The following is a 17,150-nucleotide window of genomic DNA, read 5'->3' on the forward strand; positions in this document are numbered from 1 at the left end:
AACCCCTGATCATTTTCAAAGTAAAAGACTACTGAAGCAATCTGATTTCACATTTATGTAGATTACATAAACCAAAGATACATGTGACCAAAGGGCATATTTACTCCCAGCATTGAGAAGTGTGTCAGTGTTTTTCATGGCTTTAATCAGTGGGGAAGAACAACAAATATGACATCAAACTGCAATATTAAATGTGATTTCCTTCTTTTTAGTTTATTGGTGAATGACATAAACAAGCCGTGACTTTTGAAATCTCGAGGGATTTGGTGATCTTGCAAGTCCAGCGAAGAGCACGGCAGAGAAGCCTTTTTGCGGTTGAGATTCTCCATAGCTGATTAGAGTGTGATACTTTATGTCTAGACTATTGAACCATTTTGCAATTTTGAATGCAGGGTTGCCATAAGCTGTAAGAATCATCACAATTATAGCAAAGAAAAGCTTGAAATATCTGGGTTTGCATGTAATGAACCTATCTCACATTTAAGTAGAATTACTGACAAAAATGAACTTTTGCACCATATTCTACTTTTTCAAGTTTCATCTGTATTTTCAACTGGTTAGCTAAAGATCTACTTAATTTACTACCATAGTCAACATTTTCTATTTGCAGTCTTTGTGCTGAAAATAGTTGTTTTAGTCAATATTTTCATTAAGTTTAGCTTGATATATTTTGCTCTGTATTTCTTCTTGCATAGAGACCTCGGAAGACTTAATGATTCCCTCTAATTTATGAATGTTTGTTTTCTGTTTAATTCTTATGCAATGAGAATTTTTTTTTAAAACTTCTCATTGCTGCCTTTCCTGCCTTGCCCATGGTGTCCCCACAAGGTTCTGTGCTGGGGCTTCTACTGTTCCTCCTTTATCTGCTCCCTCTCCAGCACATCCTGGACTCTTTTTAAGGAATATTCCACCTTCTTTACGCACATGACATCCAACTGTACATTTCCTTTAAGCCCCATGAGATATCTAGCAGGTCCCTGAGGTGCAGTAACCAAAGCCTACAGGTGCTGGCCAGTAAATTAGAATATCATCAAAAGGTTGAAAATATTTCAGTAATTCCATTCAAAACGTGAAACTTGTACATTATATTCATGCAATGCACACAGACCAATGTATTTCCGATGTTTATTACATTTAAATTTGATATTTATAGGTGACAACCAATGAAAACATCAAATCTGGTATCTCAGAAAATTAGAATATTCTAAAGGCCAATGAAAAAATGTTTGTTTCTCTAATGTTGGCCAACTGAAAAGAATGAACATGAAAAGAATGTGCATGTATAGCACTCAATACTTAGTCGGGGCTCCTTTTGCCTCAATAACTGCAGTAATGCGGCGTGGCATGGACTCGATCAGTCTGTGGCACTGCTCAGGTGTTATGAGAGCCCAGGCTGCTCTGATAGTCGTCTTCAGCTCCTCTGCATTGTTGGGTCTAGCGTATTGCATCCTCCGCTTCACAATACCCCATAGATTTTCTATGGGGTTAAGGTCAGGCGAGTTTGCTGGCCAATCAAGGACAGGGATACCATGGTCCTTGAACCAGGTGCTGGTGGTTTTGGCACTGTGTGCAGGTGCCAAGTCCTGTTGAAAGGTGAAGTCTGCATCCCCATAAAGTTGGTCAGCAGCAGGAAGCATGAAGTGCTCTAAAACTTCCTGGTAGACGGCTGCATTGACCCTGGACCTCAGGAAACAGAGTGGGCCAACACCGGCAGATGACATGGCACCCCACACCATCACTGACGGTGGAAACTTTACACTGGACCTCATGCAACGTGGATTCTGTGCTTCTCCGCTCTTCCTCCAGACTCTGGGTCCTTGATTTCCAAAGGAAATGCAGAACTTGCTTTCATCAGAAAACATAACTTTGGACCACTCAGCATCAGTCCAGTCCTTTTTGTCCTTGGCCCAGGCGAGACGCTTCTTGCGCTGTTTCTTGTTCAAGAGTGGCTTGACACACGGAATGCGACACCTGAATCCCATGTCTTTCATGAGTCTCCTCGTGGTGGTTCTTGAAGCGCTGACTCCAGCTGCAGTCCACTCTTTGTGGATCTCCCCCACATTTTTGAATGGGTTTGTCGTCACAATTCTCTGCAGGGTGCGGTTATCCCTAGAGCTTGTACACTTTTTTCTACCACATTTTTTCCGTCCCTTCGCTTGTCTGTTAATGTGCTTGGACACAGAGCTCTGCGAACAGCCAGCTTCTTTAGCAATCACCTTTTGTGTCTTGCCCTCCTTGTGCAAGGTGTCAATGATTGTCTTTTGGACAGCTGTTAAGTCAGAAGTCTTCCCCATGATTGTGGTGCCTTCAAAACAAGACTGAGGGACCTTTTAAAGGCCTTTGCAGGTGTTTTGAGTAAATCAGCTGATTAGAGTGGCAGCAGGTGTCTTCTATATTCAGCCTTTTCAGAATATTCTAATTTTTTGAGATACCAAATTTGGAGTTTTCATTAGTTGTCACTTATGAATATCAAATTTAAATGTAATGAACATTGGAAATACATTGGTCTGTGTGCATTGCATGAATATAATGTACATGTTTCACGTTTTGAATGGAATTACTGAAATATTTTCAACCTTTTGATGATATTCTAATTTACTGGCCAGCACCTGTACTGGTTGTGCAGCACCAGGCTAAAGACCAAAGGTGACAGATCATTTGCTGCTGTGCCCCCCAGACTCTGGACCTCTCTCCCCCTGAGCCTGAGATCAGTGGACTCAGTGGTCTCCTTTAAAAAGCAGCTGAAAACTCACCTATTCCAGCTGGTTTTGGTGTGACCTTCATTACTACCCACTCCTTGTTCTGCTCTTTATTTACCATTTCTGCTTTTTCCATCTTTTTATTTTTAAAATTTTGTTGTTGTGAAAGTCCTTGTGATTTTTTATCTTGAGAGACTCTTTTCTTTCTTTCTTTCTTTCTTTCTTTCTTTCTTTCTTTCTTTCTTTCTTTCTTTCTTTCTTTCTTTCTTTCTTTCTTTCTTTCTTTCTTTCTTTCTTTCTTTCTTTCTTTCTTTCTTTTCCCCGCAGAAGAAATGCTGACTTTCCCAGCAGGTAATTATATTATTAGTATAAAGGCCACATTTCTTTAAAATATTTGATAAAATCTTTAAGCAATAATGTATTAAATCAAGAGTTCATACTAGGTGGGATTACTTTGTTATTTGCCACCGTCAGGGAAACATTGCTGACCACTATAGGCTGTAGCTCAGTGTCTGTCTCCCATCTTTTCTCTTCAAGTTTTCTTTATAAATCCCAACACTTGCATAGAAAATTAAATATGAATCTTACATTTTCATGAACGATGCCCCAGAACTTTAAATTATGTTGAAATTTTCACTTTAGTTTCAAAGACGGAGAGGTGCACAATGAAAAATGTACTTCAGTTGTTCCAAAAGAACAAAAATAACGACATACCAAATGAATTCTTAATGCAAGTGGTTTTTCCTATTAAATCAGAGAACAAGTACTTCGAGTTCTGTAGAGAAGTATTTTAGTCACAGAGCTTGACCCAATCCCAGGTCAAACATTGGATGGTTTTAATCTTAGCCTGTAACGCAAGGTTACACACAGTGGTTATCTGTGTCCTTCATCGAGGAGAACAAAATAATCAGATTCTTTTATGAAAATTTATGCTCAAATGTTAAGAAAATAACAAAATCATAAACAATAAAAATAAATCTGATGAGCTTTGTATCCCAACACATGCACACATTGATAGGTAGTTTTAGATTTATCCCATATTACCTTAAAGGACGACACACACAGAGAGAGAGAGAGATTATTTGTAATGTCCATGAATCGTCATGCGAGAGCTGGGTGCAGAAACCCCTCCATGGAGCTAACCAGCCCCCCTCTGTTCCAGCCTCAAAGCCTTCACCTCACCAGCTCTGCATACCCGCATTCTCCATCAGGAGAACAGAATGTTAGGTAATATTTAATCTCCATAACCCTGGAACCTGAAATAACACACATGACAACAAGGAAGACATTTTACCCTGAGTCCCCAAGAATATGGAGAGTTAACGCAGAGGAACCTCCTCCGAGGCTTCCCCACGTCACTCACAAGTCTCCTCAGTTTCCCAGGGGCTTTATTCACAAATGGATGGGGGAGAAGGCGGGACCTTCTCAGGTTACAGAGGTACAGAGGTTTCAGTTGCAATCAACCTCCTTGCTCAACCTTTCATGAACAACAACAGTTGGCAAAAACAGAGATTCATGCAGTGTCAATAACACAAAATTGGCATCTTTTAGGCCTCAAAAAGGTACAATTATAAAAATACCCAACAATACATGTTATCAAAGCTGTGAGAAATTATTAGATACTAGGAAATGCTTGTTACCGAGACACCAGCATTGTTAACCAGACTGGAGTAAAAATAAACAAAATTGTGGTTTAGTATTTATAACAAAACTATCTAAATAGTAAAAACTCTTCTTTTATATGTGACATTTCATTTACCTTTATTATTAGTTTTAGCTTTAGTTGAGCTATTACTGTAGAAATAAGTTACATAAAATATTTAAATGTTTGGTTTTCTATCATCCTGAAGGAGAATCAGCCACTTTTGTGTCAAACAGATATAACTACTCAAGACGTTTTATTTTAGGAAGTAAAAAGGAAACTAAGCTTTTATTTTACAAGGCATAACAGGATTTATTTAAGCTCATGTGTTTGTTGCCCCATCTGGTCTTGAAGGGTTTCACCTGGTGTTGTTAGATGAATGTCAATCTTTCTCTCAGTCTATGAAAGCAGAGGAAAAGGAGTGATTGTGATTCGTGTGTGTGTGTGTGTGTCTGCTCGTCTATTAAGTTTTATACCTGTAAACTGAGGACATTAGTACCAAAGTGAGGACATTTTGCTGGTCCCCACTTTGGTACAATGTAACAGAGCTCTGTTAGTTTTAGAGGTACGGTGTGAATTAAGGTAAGGTTAGGGTTAGGAGTAGACTGGTTATGGTTAGAGTTAGGGTTAGGTTAGGCACAATCCAGTCACTTAAATGAATGGTAGTCAATGACTTGTTTTATTCTTTTTACCTTTTTTTTGGTATGGAGAAAATGTTAAATTCATTGTCAAATTCTCAATCTGTATGTCTTGGTGTCATAGTGATAATCTAAGGTAAAAGGGGTAGGCGAACACTATAAGCTTGGATGCACAGGGCAAATGGATTCAATTGTTGGTTGGACCAAATAAATTCATTCATTCATTCAAGTAAGGTCCAGTTCAAAGTATCACACATTTGCTTTGTTATCACTTTTATGTTATTTTCTGAGCTGCTCATTTGTTTCTTGTTGCTCTGCAGTTGTGTGAATAAAATTCATATAAAACAAGCTTCTTTAAGTTTCTGACATCAGAAGCAGTCTCTTTGGATTTCTCATGAGATGACAGTAAAACAAGTAAATTCTGAGATTAAAGAATGAATCAGCAGCAAACGTCTGGTTGTGTTTGATGATCGAGTCAAATAAAATTCAAATGGAATTTATTGTTTAAATATTAATGATTTAAGTATCTGAGAACAAATAAACTGTTTAATACATAAACTTTTACTTTCTGTCCCTTTTCAAGGTGATTAAAACACACACACACACACACACACACACACACACACCATTCGCTCATTTCACAGAATAATAGAACATGTCTCACACACCCAGAATTATCAGGATGTGTACTAACATTTCAGTGAAAATAAACTTAATGTTTTCTAGATATTTCCTACTCATCGTCTGACTTTCAGTTGATTTAATTTCAAGAAAAATCTGTAATTTCAAACAAGAACATCACACAATACATTTGTAGCAGAGAAATAAATGTGCCTTTGTAATCTATTTACATTTACAGAGTTTTTAGTCCTCAGTTCAGAGTGTGATCAACTTTGATTAAACGTCTTTGAGAATAATGAATGAATGAACTATCTACAGCATCATCCATGCATTCATTCACGTTTTACTGTTTCACTAAGTAAGGTCCTTCAAAGTTTCATACATTTACTTTCTTGTTATTTTCTGAACAGCTAATTTTATCTTGTTGCTCTGCAGTTGTGTGAATAAAATTCATATAAAAGAAGCTTCTTTAAATATCTTTGGTGTGTTCTTGCTGTGTTGAAATTCTAATTCCATCTTTTAGTTCTTTTTAAAACACAGTAAGGTTTTATTTACCTGCAGTGTTTCGTTTGCAGGTAAATAAAACCTTTCGGGGTTTTAAAAAGAACTAAAAGATGAAGCTTCTTTAAGTTTCTGACATCAGAAGCAGCCTCTTTGGATGTCTTATGAGATGACAGTAAAACAAGTCTTTTTTTTTTGTTTAAATGATAATTAAGGTAAAATAAGACAAATAACACACACTGTTTATTAAATACATTTCAATCTTTTTCTAAGTGATTACATAAAACACACACACACACACACTCAAAATAACACAGCAGATCCTTTAACACTAAAAGAGGAAAGAAGTTTCTCAAAAACAAACATTTTAACTTTTCTGCCTCTTTTTACATTTGTTTTTAGAAATATTTAAACTTTTGTTATTTTAAAGAACCTTTAACACATAAATCCTCTCCTCCTGCTGCCCATGTTTGGGCTTCCTTTTAAATAACACAACATCAGCCAAACCTATTAGTGATGTTACACACAACCTTTTAATGAGATTACAAATCACCATCCCACGTTTGAATATCAAACTAATCATGTTTCATTTGACATTTTAACTCAATATCACAGGCACAGGAGACAATTGTCACAAATGATTCTTTTTAAGATTTTATTTTAGGTTTTCAAAATATAAAACAAGCAAATTATTCACAGTGAGAAACTTAAGAAAAATCAGTTCAAATTGGAAGATTCAAACATTTTATTTTGTTTGTTTTAATGTCTTAAAATGTAATACTCAGTATAGTAGAAAATAGTGACCTTTGTGTGTGTGTGTGTGGGGGGGGGGGGGGTACTAATGTCGTTAAACAGGTTAAGTTTAGTTCAGCTATGTTACATCAAAGCTCTTTTCTGACAGTCTTAATAATCATGTTTTCTTAAAAATAAAGGTATTATTTTAACCTCAAATCCTCAAAATTCCAATTCAAACACAATTCAGTCATACTGTCACATTCTTCAAAAATATGTTTTGTTTTTATTCGTTTTTCCATAAAACTAAAAAAAAAAGAAGAGAAAATTGATCTGGTGAGTGAACTTAGTGTAAAATGACCATTTACCAGAAATGAATAAAAGAAAAGACGTTTTCAGCGTTACATGAAAGCATTAAGGAAGAGCAGCTCATATTACGCTGAGTGTTGGAGCAAACGGGCCCACTTTTAACAGAAATCCAGTAATTACGGGAGTCTCTTTTCTAGGAAAGATGTTTAAAAACGAGCTGTTTTTGCTGTTTGGAGGCAAGTTCACCTGCTGAAAGGTTACATTTTCTCACCAAAGAAATAACTTAAAAACATTAAGATTCTGTTGATTTGTGATTCATAAGAAGTGTGAGGGAATGAAAAGCACGTGAATTTGGTTTATGTCTACTGTAAATGTAAACTAAGTGGAATAAAAGCAAAAAATGTATGTCACATAATGATCCTATTCTTGCTTACTAAAGATCTCTGGAAGAGGGTTATTTTTCTTTTCAGCGGCCCTAATCCTCTTCAGAATAAAACACCTTCAGGGTGAATCAGATGCTTCTGGTCCAACATCAGAACCAAACATCATGAAAGAGGTTCTGGAAAATGAATCCACCATTCTCGAGAACTCTCTCTTCTGCAAGGGTGGACCAACACGAGAACTCTATAAAATGCATGGGTGTAAAAATAAAGTTGGAAGCATTGCTACCTCAAATCAACAAGGTTGCAGGTTCAAAACCCAGCTGTAGCCATGCTACATGGGGTTATAATATGTGTGGGTTTTCTCCTGCAGACCACAATCACGCATTTCAGGTAACTTGTATAAAAACATCTGCAGATGTTCCAAAATTCAGACACATGCAACAATGGAAGAAAGCACCCGTCCTTGTCCCCACATCTTTCCCAACATCGTGAGATTATTGCTCATGGCTGTTTTCTGTGGTAGCAGATTACAAAACAGCTCTCTGAGAACAGAAATATCAGTAAGTCTCTCACCGCTGGTGAACCTCAGATTTATTCAGCGTTGCAGTTTTAGAATAAACCACCTCGCTGTTTATTGGCCAGAGTGGCTGATTGAAAATGGGATGGGCTCTGAAGTGGCGAGCTACGGTGAATGCAGCGCGGCTGGTGGAGGTACAGATGGTAGTCTGGATGGCTTTATTTTCAGATGTTTTCAGACTCAGGGAGCTACAAATAAAGAGGTGGCCATTTAAGACGTCCAATTATGGGTTCTCAAGCACAGAAAACTGGATTTTTATTAACATGTACCCTTAAAGAGAGAACGCTGATAAGAGGACGCTTCTCTTCTCTTACAGTTTATAATTTTAGATTATACCACTAAAATAGAATAAGAGTCCAATTACTTCAACTGGAGCTTTCTTCTCCATTATTTCAGGGCTGATGCGCAAAGACATGCAGAATAAAAGTCTCAAGATGTCACACAGGTGTCAAAAACAAAACAAGAGGATAATTATAATCTATTCACAGATTAGATTGTTAGATTATGCTGCCCCGCCTCACTTGTGTTTGTGTGTTAAAAAGATGGTCGGCCAGACGTCAAAGACCTGAACGGTGTCAAACCCTGGTGGGCTAACTGGTCAGCCTGCCTCTCACCTGTGTTCCTCGCTGAAGACAGGCTTGTGTTGGTGACAGAACCAGGCAGGGAGACGCTGCAGCCGGACACAAAATGGCCGACTGAACAGCTGAGAGCTGCAGAGGAGCAGCTCAGCTCCGTTTGTGAGACAAACACAGCTGTAAGACAGCACGTGATAGCACTAAATCACATTTAAAAAAACAACTGACTTAAATTAAATATTGCCTTTGTTGTTTCTTTTACAAAAACAGATTTTATACAATTTATGAATCTTTAATGTCCCAAAACCTAATTAAATGTAAATACCTAGATCCATTCTAGCATAACATCACACACACACACACACACACACACACACACACACACACACACACACACACACACACACACACACACACACACGCATGCATGCATGCATGTGTGTTTTACAGTAACTCTGCAGCGGAATAAGTATTAAAAGCATAAAATAAAATAGATCACATGCTCCTCCTTGTGTGTGTGATGACAAAAATACCTCTGTGATCATTTTTATTGTTTGATTTTTCACATTTCACAGATTTTTTCTAACATTTTGGAGTCAGTGTGAAAATTTGGTTAAATGACATGAAATAAGAACATTAATTCACTAATAAAAATGTGTGCGTGTGTGTGCGCACATGCGTGCACACGTGCGTGCATGCAGGCATGTGTGTGTGTGCGTGTGTGTCTGTCTGTCTGTCTGCTGGAGAAGTTAAATGGCAGACACAAGATTCACAATTTAAAATAAACATCATATGCGAGTTCAGGAATCACATGACGAACACACACACACACACACACACACACACACACAGCTGCTAAAATCCAACAAATGTTTTGTCATTTGGTGAGGGGTGTGGGAACGTATAAATATAAAATCTACACCCTGCTTTAAAATGCTGAAAAGAACATGGTTGAATAAAAACGTTTTAAATATATATTTTTTTCTTCTAGATGGATTTAGTTAACAAAGTTGGGTCGAGATAATTCTAATATCTCCTCTCAAAGCCCAATGAACACTTTTCTAGTGTTGTCATGGTCTGCGTCTGTGTCTTCCCCATGTGTCTCCTTATGTCCTCCATCCTTCTTTAGATTCCCTTTTGTGTCTCATAGCACCCTCATGTGTCCTTTGTCTGCATCTCTGTTGTGTGTCTTAGGCCCTGTCCACACGTAACCGGGGATCTGCCAAAACGTAGATATTTTTCTACGTTTTGGCCTGTCATCCACACGAAAACTGAGTTTTTTCACACGAAAATGAATCTTTTTAAAAACTCCGGCCAAAGTGAAGATCTGCGTTTTCTCCGTTTTGGGTGTCTGCGTGTGGACGGACATAACCGGAGTTTTAAGGTCCGCAACGTCACTTTCTGCGACAGAAAAATGCTGACATCACGTGTGCGACCTGTGTTTACACTAGCCGACAGCATGGAAGCCCTCAGAGCTGCGCTCGCTTTATCAATTGTCCAAGCGCTTTCTGCTTGTTTGTTTTTGCAAGCGGAATTACTGCTCCTTGCGGAAGACCACAGACGAAGGACGAGGTTAAGAACGGGGGAAGTACTGCCGCCTACAGGTCTGGCATGTCCTTAACAACGTATTTATCCGGGTAAGTGTGGACAGAGTTTGTTTTTAAAACAAGGTGGTGTGGATGCAAGTTTTTGGAGGGGCGGATATTCGTTTTTAAAAACCCCCGGCTACGTGTGGACTAGGCCTTAGTTGTAGCCCCAGCCTCTTGTTCCCCAGTTCATTGTATGTGTGTATGAGTTTGTGTGTGTCAGTAAGTGTATGCGTTTGTGTGAGTTCTTCCCAGAGTCTTTAGGTTTAGTTTTGTGTTTTAAATAGTGTTAGGTTTATCTGCCCTCCACTGGTTCTCTTCCCCATCCAGATAATTGTTGTCAACTGCCTTCCCTCCAGCAGCTCACTCCGCACACCTGCTTCCTGTTTCCCTAATTGCTCCTCCCTGTCTATATAAGCCCTCCTTGTCTCATTGTTCTTGTCGGTCCATTGTTGTTTGTCAGCATTATTTGTTCTGTTCAGTCTGCTCGTTGCTCTGGTGTTTTTTGACTCTCTGGATTTTTGGCTCCCTGCCATTTGGATTTATTTTTGTTCTTCCTCATAATAAACGATTTTTACTTTACATATCCACTCCTGCCTTGTGTCATCCTGGGTTCTGCATCTTGGGTCCTAACCTCCTGCTCCTAAACGCGACAGAATGGACCGACCAACCCAGGACCCAGCAGGATCTCCAGGTACACAGGAGATGTTTTTTTTACGATGGAGATCCGGAGCTTTGTGTGGAATTTGTTCGGACCTGTGCCCATTGTTTGGACTTAAAATCCTCTGAATCCAACAAGGTGTCGTTTATGGTGCTTTGGATGAGAGGTAAATCCATGCAGTGGGTTGCTGAAATGTTCGAGGTAGAGGATCTTAAGGCTGTGTCGTTTTGGGACTTTGCTAAGAAGGTTCTACAAGCTTTTGGCCATGACCCTCCTTCACCAGTCGCTCCTGCCACCACTTCCTCCACATCTCCTCCTTCAGCTTCTAGACTCCAGTACCTTCCTACTCCGGTCCACTCAATCAGAACTGGCTTCATCTCCTTATCCCCTGAACCCATTGGTGCCTTCTCAGCACCTCCGTTGGACCAAACCACCACACACTTACCTGATCCAGACAACGCCGCCTCTTCACCCCGGGTGGGTTGTCATTCCTCCTCGTTTTCTGTTTCTACCACCTGCACACCTTCGCCTGGACCAGTCAGCGCTGCTGTATCCTCTCCGGGGGGCTGTCATTCCTCCTCGGTTCCTGCCAGTGTCTTCTCCATGCCTCTGAGCCAAAAAACCCCATGCCGACGACGCCGCAGCCGTCCTGCTTCAGCGGTGGTCCTGGTGGACGCATCGCCTCCTGCTCCAGCGGTGGTCCTGGTGGACGCATCGCATCCTGCTCCAGCGGTGGTCCCGGTGGACGCATCGCATCCTGCTCCAGCGGTGGTCCCGGTGGACGCATCGCCTCCTGCTCCAGCGGTGGTCCCGGTGGACGCATCTTCTCCTGCTCCAGCGGTGGTCCTGGTGGACGCATCGCATCCTGCTCCAGCGGTGGTCCCGGTGGACGCATCGCCTCCTGCTCCAGCGGTAGTCCCGGTGGACGCATCGCCTCCTGTCTCGGCGGTGGTCCCGGTGGATGCATCGCCTTCTGTCTCGGTGGTGGTCCCGGTGGACGCATCGCCTCCTGTTCAGCCCTTCCAAGAGGCTCCGGTCCAGCCCTTCCAAGAGGCTCCGGTCCAGCCTTTCCAAGAGGCTCCGGTCCAGCCTTTCCAAGAGACTCCGTCCAGTCCGGCACTTCCAGGCCTGAAGTGGACATCTCCACGTCCACGTGTCAAGTCTCCACGTCCCCGTGTCAAGTCTCCACGTCCCTGTGTCAAGTCTCCACGTCCCCGTGTCAAGTCTCCACGTCCCCGTGTCAAGTCTCCACGTCCCTGTGTCAAGTCTCCACGTCCCCGTGTCAAGTCTCCACGTCCCCGTGTCAAGTCTCCACGTCCCCCGTGTCAGGTCTCCACGTCCCCCGTGTCAGGTCTCCACGTCCCCCGTGTCAGGTCTCCACGTCCCTGCTCCCACAAGCCTACCCACAAGCCTTCCAGTTCCCACAACCATTCCCACATGTGTTCCCACAAGTTTTCCCACATGTCTTTCCACAAGTGTTCCAGTTCCCTCAAGTGTTGACGTCCCCGTGTCAGGTCTCGACGTCCCCCGACTCAGGTCTCAACGTCCCCGCTCCCACAAGCCTTCCCACAAGCCTTCCAGTTCCCACAAGCGTTCCCACATGTGTTCCCACATATGTTCCCACATGTGTTCCCACAAGTGTTTCCACATGCTGGGACGTAATTTTGGGGGGGGACGAGTGGGACATGTCCCCCCCACTTTTTCAAAAGGCAGTTTTGGTCCCCTGCACTTTTTTCTGTCCAAAAACAATGTTACGCTCCATTAAAAGGATTTGGTTGAGCACTAGGACCGAAACGGAAACCGGTTTACTATTAGACCCGCCCAAAAGCTAATCTATTGGCTCTGCTGATACTTGCTAACGTATTATTGGCTGTTGCTGCTGTCACTCAAGTTGTAAACAGTCAGAACGTGCTCACGTTGTTTTGCTAGTTTGGAGCCGCTAGGGAACACCGGTACTGAGTCACATCGTCAACTAGACGCTGTGTAATATAAGAGCTCAGCTCAGCTTCCATTACATAACATTTGAATAAGTGTTCATTTGTGAGTCTTTGGTAGTTAGGCACAGCCAGGAGGCAGCATGTCAAGAAAATGAAAAGTGGATATAAGAGACTCCTTTCAAAGTCAAAACGTAAGTTGGAACATGTGACACCCCTGCATTAAGCTCAGACTCACCTCCTCCTTCACACACATACTCAAAACTAACTTTTACAAACTCATCTCCTCCACATAACTGACTCCTCAGACACAATTTATTCGTATTATTATAATAATTATTTTTTTATTACTATTATCATCATAATTATTATTACTAGTAGTAGTAGTAGTAGAAGTGTAACTTCAAAACTTTTATCATTTAACTTTATTGTAAACTTATCTATTGCAATGTATATTTTCACATTAAAAAGCTCTGAAAAATGAACAGTATCATCATCGTCAACAGATTTTTTTAAGCTTAATGTCAAAGATGTACACTTTTCATTAGATTTATCTTATTTTTTCCAATTATTTTTTGTGTGTTGAAATGCAACAACTGTTTAAACACTTTTAAGGGAAAAACATATTTAATATGTTTTTATACACTCAAATGTTAGGGTGATGATCATGTGTAAAACATTAGTTCAGCATGTCCTCTAACACAGCAAATGAACAAACGGCCAGATCTCAGGAGGGACCGTTTATGTATAAATAATTTTTATACTTTTGACTAGGCCTGGGAAAGTAACAAATTTTGCTGGACGATATTTTGTCCAACAAATTGTTGATGATAAACGATATCATTGTCAACATTATCTAGACCAAAATAACCACTAATATAATGTTAATATATCATAATAATGCAAGTACACCCTTTAAAATGCAACAAAGAAACCTTCATTTAACATTGAAATGTCCAGAACCAGAACTTCTAAATGAATAAAAATAACAAACAAAAATTAAATAAAAAAGGAATCTCACTCCCTGTTAGAAAATGTTGCACCAAAAACAATAAAAAAAGACCCAAAACAATAAATACAATAGCCTATCCATTGTCAACAGCCAAAACTGCACTTCAATAATGATAATATATATATATATATATATATATATATATATATATATAGGATGGAAAAATTATTGAGATGGGCACATGACGTGTCAAGGGGTCTTTACATAACACCCCCCACCCCAAATCCGCACAAGCCTGCTGTGTCCCCCCCACTACTGAAATCAAAATTTCGTCCCTGTCCACATGTCTTTCCACAAGTGTTCCAGTTCCCTCAAGTGTTCCAGTCCCCGTATCAAAAGCTCCAGTCGCCGTCCCTGACTCAAGTGTTCCAGTCACCGTCCCTGTCTCGAAAGATCCAGTCACCGTCCGGCCTCAAGAGTCACCTGTGTTCCAGTCTCAGTCCCCGTCTCCAGCGACCCTTCCTCGCCCTCTGAAGTTCCTTCCTCCTCCTCCTCCTCCAAGGCCCCTGTCCCCAGGGTTTTCCTGGTCCTGCCTCCTGGCTCCCCGTCACCGGTTCCTCTGAGTCTCCTGTTCCCTCCTCGCCCACCCTTATGGGTTGTTTTTGTTTGGTCCCCCCTCTCCCTCCCTGTGGCTTTGGTGTCCTGTTTTTGTCCTTGTCTTTTGTTTGTGGTTTTGTCTTGTTCTTGTCTTGGGCGTCTTGTATCCGCCCTTTTGGGGGGGGGGGGGGGGGGGGGTACTGTCATGGTCTGCGTCTGTGTCTTCCCCATGTGTCTCCTTATGTCCTCCATCCCTCTTTAGACTCTAAATGTGTTACTAATTCAGCAGTGTGGTGTGTTGAAGCCATCATCAGCTGATTGGGAGCTAATGAGGCAAATGTTTTCATGCAAGCGTATGAAGAACCTGCAAGCCTGTGAAGAATGAGGAAGACGTGCCTTTCTCACCTGTTCACCGCTCAGATGTCACGATCTTCTACCTTCCTAGATCATCCAGCTGTAAACTGTTTCTGATCATTTCTTTAGTCCCGCTGTAACACTGATGCATCAGTCTCAAACATCATAGGTGTTATTAGAACTACCTGTGTGTTTACCACCCAGCTGCAGCTCTTCTGTGTCTGGGTCTGACCCAAGTTGGTAAATGTAAGTCCTCCATCAGAACTGTGCCTCTTCTATTTATTTAACCATTACTAGATTACCAGCAACAGAAATGCTACTAAAACACACAAATATGTGAAGCTGGAAAAATTAGAATACTGTACAGAATTACATTTATTTCAGTAATTTAACTAGACTGAGAGACCATTTAAAGGCTCAGGAACCTTTACAGGTGTTTCTATTCCTTCTGCACGGAGATTGCATGTTCTCCCTGTGCATGGGTGGGTTCTCTCCGGGTCCTCCGGCTTCCTCCCACAGTCCAAAAACATGACTGTTAGGTTATTGGTCTGTGTGTGTGTGTGTGTGTGTGTGTGTGTGTGTGTGTGTGTGTGTGTGTGTGTGTGTGTGTGTGTGAGAGAGAGAGTACTAAGTGTGTAATTAGTGTTTTTAATACTAAATCAAGCTAATAAAATTGTAGAAATGCCATGTTTTTAGACTTCAGGTTTCTGAGAAGGATGATGGTTCACAGTTGAGATTTTTTAAAAATATATCTAAATCTCTGTACATGACTAAATAAGTAACTTTGCCGTTGGTTTTAAATGCCTTATTGTTCAAATAAATACAAATCTTACATATATAATTATCTGTGTTGTGTTTGAATTGTTTAAACAGATTTATAGTAGAAGCAGCTGAGATTAATATGAATTACAGGAAATTATGAAGGTGTAAATATGAGTCTAATGTGTGTTTATAATGTTGAAGTAATGCTGAAGTAAGGTCCTGTGTGTGTGTGTGTGTGTGTGTGTGTGTGTGTGTGTGTGTGTGTGTGTGTGTGTGTGTGTGTGTGTGTGTGTGTGTGTGTGTTCTCAGGTAAAGCTGCTCCTCCAGGAGAAACTGAGCTGCAGGCATGTATCTGAACCTGCCCTGGATTTTAAAGATAGTGTGCTGTTTTATGTTTTATGGTCAGGAAATGAACGGGACACCCAAGGAAGTTATCTGTGGAATTGGCAGATTTTAAGACATCCCAAACAGAGAAACCTTTTGTGTTTGAAGATGTTGTGTGGAGCTGTGTTTCTGCTGCATGTTGGAGCTGTCTGTGTCTTTCTGGCTCTCTGGTGTGTGTCGCTGTCCAGCTCGGAGATGCTGAACTTCAACACCTCCGAGCTGGACAGCGACAGCAGGAAATGGAAAGACACTTCCACCAAAATATCTGTTGATTTTTATACATTTGGGAGGAAATGCAGTTTGAAATTAGATCACATGGATGGACTTGTTTGCAAAAATTATTCAGAATGTTTGAAATTTTTCATAAATGTTTGAAATTTTTCATAATATATGTTAAAGCTGCCCAAATCTCTCTCTCTCTCTCTCTCTCTCTCTCTCTCTCTCTCTCTCTCTCTCTCTCTCTCTCTCTCTCTCTCTCTCTCTCTCTCTCTCTCTCTCTCTCTCTCTCTCTCTCTCTCTCTCTCTCTCTGTGTGTGTGTGTGTGATTATTGTGTTTGATGTTACATTACTGACTAAATACCTCCAACTGAGTTTTGTAATGTTTTTTAAACTGTGCATTATTTAAATTTCGCCAAAAGTTGTTTCATATTTTAATGGTAATTGTCGCAATATTAATGCAAATAACATTTCTTCTGAAACTGTTACACAACCTGCAACTCTATCACGGATCCCTGCTCTTGTGTTAAACACTGTGAGCAGCTGCACGTCGGATTTCAGCATGCAGACCCATTTGTATACTTATGTACCTCAGCTGAGTTCAAACCAACCTTCAGTTTGAACCACAGATCATCGATCTGACAGAATTTCATGTTTGATTTGTCCCATTTCTCTCTCTCTCTCTCTCTCTCTCTCTCTCTCTCTCTCTCTCTCTCTCTCTCTCTCTCTCTCTCTCTCTCTCTCTCTCTCTCTCTCTCTCTCTGTGTGTGTGTGTGTGTTTGTGTTTGTGTGTGTGATATAAAGAAAATGCTGTAAAAATAAAAATAAAGCGATGGAAATGTAAAAGCCTGTCTCGGTGTTTATGTAACACATCTCATCCAGCATGCTCCCAGTTTCGGAGAAAATTACTACTTGTGTGAATTTTCGCGAGAGTTGAAGGAGCAGTTTCTGGGGGTTGTAGTTTTTTCACTTTTTAGACACCTTGCACTAGTGTGATGCTCCAGATTCAGACGCATCAGGTGTTTCT

At 40.8% G+C, this 17,150-nt stretch overlaps 1 protein-coding gene across 2 annotated transcripts in view; it reads left to right on the top strand.

The window, feature by feature from the left end:
- LOC107388377 (YTH domain-containing protein 1) overlaps positions 1-16,883 on the top strand; it is a 34,878-nt gene extending 17,995 nt beyond the window's left edge. The window contains exon 3 of one of the 2 annotated variants that reach the window (XM_070550653.1): positions 15,833-16,883. In XM_070550653.1, coding sequence (XP_070406754.1) covers positions 15,833-16,282 — 450 coding nt within the window. In that variant the 3' untranslated portion in view covers positions 16,283-16,883. Of the gene's footprint in view, positions 1-3,026; positions 10,519-15,832 lie in introns of those variants that run through there. The other variant, XM_054732812.2, reaches the window with a different exon arrangement.
- Positions 16,884-17,150: the final 267 nt, after the last annotated feature.

The sequence above is a fragment of the Nothobranchius furzeri genome, chromosome 4 (genome assembly GCF_043380555.1).
Source record: "Nothobranchius furzeri strain GRZ-AD chromosome 4, NfurGRZ-RIMD1, whole genome shotgun sequence".
Classification (NCBI taxonomy): domain Eukaryota; kingdom Metazoa; phylum Chordata; class Actinopteri; order Cyprinodontiformes; family Nothobranchiidae; genus Nothobranchius; species Nothobranchius furzeri.